The sequence below is a fragment of the Charadrius vociferus genome, unplaced genomic scaffold (genome assembly GCF_000708025.1).
Source record: "Charadrius vociferus isolate BGI_N301 unplaced genomic scaffold, ASM70802v2 scaffold564, whole genome shotgun sequence".
Lineage (NCBI taxonomy): Eukaryota > Metazoa > Chordata > Aves > Charadriiformes > Charadriidae > Charadrius > Charadrius vociferus.
Window position 1 is genome coordinate 274,516 of NW_009647940.1, and position 2,970 is coordinate 277,485.

At 58.6% G+C, this 2,970-nt stretch overlaps 2 protein-coding genes across 2 annotated transcripts in view; one reads left to right on the forward strand and one right to left on the reverse strand.

The window, feature by feature from the left end:
• The window catches only part of ANKRD33 (ankyrin repeat domain 33), a 43,194-nt gene extending 41,435 nt beyond the window's left edge, over positions 1-1,759 (reverse strand). Inside the window, exon 1 of the mRNA XM_009883201.1 lies at positions 1,648-1,759. Coding sequence (XP_009881503.1) covers positions 1,648-1,759 — 112 coding nt within the window. The remainder of the gene's footprint in view (positions 1-1,647) is intronic.
• Positions 1,760-2,599: 840 nt separating this feature from the next.
• The window catches only part of FIGNL2 (fidgetin-like 2), a 2,116-nt gene continuing 1,745 nt past the window's right edge, over positions 2,600-2,970 (forward strand). The window contains exon 1 of the mRNA XM_009883202.1: positions 2,600-2,963. Within this exon, the coding sequence (XP_009881504.1) occupies positions 2,600-2,963 (364 nt within the window). The remainder of the gene's footprint in view (positions 2,964-2,970) is intronic.

A 2,970-nucleotide genomic window follows, 5' to 3' on the forward strand; every position in this document is an offset into this window, starting at 1 on the left:
CCCCCGGGCCGGGCCCCCCCCCTGCCCCTCGTCTCACAGCGGCTTCACCCATTTGGAGGAGGATGGGGCTGGAGGAGCAGCCCCAGCCTGTGCCGTGACGGTGGGCTTCCAGCCCCTCACTGCGGTGTTGGCCACCCTCTTAGAAGAGCAACTCCCATCCCCGTGCTTATTTGTAGACACCAGTTTTTAGCAGCGGGGTTCAGGCGTTAGTCCTGCTGTGGGGAAAAGCTGGCGGCTGCTCAGAGAAATGAGCGTTGGCATGCAGGGGTTGTGTCCTCAGGGTGTGAAGCTCACGCCAGTGGATGCTGTATTGCAGGAGAAGATGGACGTTGAGTTGCTTGGGTGGTGGGCTGCTGCGTCCTCCCTTCTCCAGGAGGGATGGGTGAGGGTGTCCGTGCCTCGTAAGAACAGCTTCAGAAGAAACAGCCTGGAGCAGGTCCAGAGGAGGCCCCGGAGATGCTGCGAGGGCTGGAGCCCCTCTGCTGGGAGGACAGGCTGGGAGAGTTGGGGGGGTTCAGCCTGGAGAAGAGAAGGCGAAAAAGGGGAGAGCTCAGAGACCCTTCCAGTGCCTAAAGGGGCTCCAGGAGAGCTGGGGAGAGACTCTGGATCAGGGAGGGGAGCAATGGGATGAGGGTGAATGGTTTGACACTGAAAGAGGGAAGATTGAGATGAGAACTGAGGAAGAAATTGTTGGGTGTGAGGGTGGTGATCCCCTGGGGCAGGTTGCCCCGAGAAGCTGTGGCTGCCCCATCCCTGGAGGTGTTCAAGGCCAGGTTGGACGGGGCTTGGAGCAACCTGGGCTGGTGGGAGGTGTCCCTGCCCAGGGCAGGGGGTGGAACTCAATGATCTTCAACGTCCCTTCCAGCCTAAACCATTCCATGATGCGATGATTGTATGAAATGTCACTGGGATTTGCCGGTCATGGTGGTGGCACGTAATTCTGTGCTGCTCTGCACCAAGCCCTGTGCCACAGCGGAGGCTGAGGCAATGGGCCACATCCCAGGTGTCTCCCAAACCGCTTTCCTCTCCTCCCTGAGCCCCGGGCGTTTGCAGACTATATTTTTGGGGGAGCAGAAGGAGCTACAGTCTGCACCCGCAGCACACTGTGCAGCGATGCAGGGATGGAAACTCCTGGTGCTTTAGTTCCTTCCAAAAAAAACTCAACCAAAATTAAAAAAGAAAGTATCTTATTCCTCCTGGAGTCCTCCAAACCCTCATTTTTCCCTTTCATAGCTTCTCAGTGCCTTTTGCTCACAGGCAAAAAGCTCTGTCCCTCTGCGCCCAGCCAGACCCCCGTACGGCTTGGGGAAAAGCTGCTGCAGGAGCGCAGGTTTATTGGGCAGCATTCTCCTTTGTGTTCATTAAACGGGGCCCTTTCCCGCAGGCTGTCTTGGCTGTCTCTGTCTGAGCAGTTATCTATTGGGAGCACTTTAATAATGGCCAGTAAATGCAGGGAGGATGCCGGATAAAGCCACGCAAAGCTGCCATTTAAATCCTCTTGTGTAAGTTTGATATCCAAAGTGGAAGTACAAATGCCATATAAGTCAATTAAAGCATTAAGTAATCTAATTGTGCTGTGGTCACAAAGTGGTTTAACGGCTGAGGGAGGCGAGGGGACGGTGCACGAGGTCCCCTCCAGGCTCCTACTGTAGCTGTCCCCCGGGGCTTTGGGCATGAGGGCGGGGGGACAGACGGGGACCCGCATGGGGGGTGTGATGGGGGACACTGCCACCACCCTCTGCGGGCGCTCGGGGGACATGCGGTTTTCAAGGGCTGGAGCAAGAGAGGGTGATGCAGACCTCAGCATCCCCATGATGCAGAGCCGGGGGGGTGACAAAGTCATGGTGGGGACGGTGACGTGGGGTCTGTGGGGTGAGTGGGGACCGCCGGCAGGTCCTGCAGAGCCCCCAGGATGAGTTTCCCACCCACCGCCGTTGCAGCCCTGGTGCAGGGGTGGGTCCAGACACGGCCATGGTGTTTCTGCCTTCCCCTGCCCCAGAGAAGGTGTTTTGGTGGGGCCAGGCACAGCCCGTTGGTACCGGCACCGATGCCAGAGGGACGCCGGCAAAGGCTTACACTCAGCCCGGGGTGAAGGGCACCTTCCCACGTGCAGGCGTGCATGTGTGGGCAATGCAGCCCTTATTTCCCAGCCTACATGCTATTAATATGCTATTACTATTATAATTATACCCTGCTCCAGGTGGAACATCTCAGGGCAGGGTTCTCCAGCGATGTGTGCCGATGCTTGGCACCACAGCGCTGCCGAAGGTACTGGGGGGACCGCACCATTTGTATTGCCTTGGCTTGCCGTGGTTTGATAACTGGAATATTTTAGTCTGTTGGACGACGTGACCGTCAAAACCTGAGCTGTCTGGATTCTCTGAAGCACTGGTGGCTGCTGTTATATTTGGGGGGATATTTGCACCGTTGGTGGCCAAGGGGATTTTTGCACGGGAGGCGGGTAATTGAGAGCATGCATTTGCAGTCAGGAGGTGCAGTGTGTGGTCCAGAAGGACAGGAGATACTCAGTGCAGAGGTGCTCGCCCCTGTTTCAGTGGTCTCACCCTGCGCTGTCCTGTCCCCCCCAGGTCTGTCGAAGATGCACTGGTCACCAGAGCATGCCCAGTCCCTGAACCAGTGGCCGGAGCAGCACCTCGATGTCTCCTCCACCACCTCCTCACCGGCCCACAAGTCCGACCTCTACCCCAGCACCCGCCAGCGCTTCAACTACGCCTGGGCCAACGACGACATCTCCGCACTCACTGCCTCCAACCTCCTCAAGAGGTACGCCGAGAAGTACTCGGGGGTGCTGGACGCGCCCTACGAGCGCCCGGCGCTGAGTGGCTACGGGGATGGAGCCTTCGGGCCGGTTAACGGGCAGAAGGGGGATGGGGAGCCCTGGCCAGTGGCCCACGGCTCCGATGGCGCCTACCCCCTGGCCCCCATCCACGATGGCCTCCCTGGCGCCAA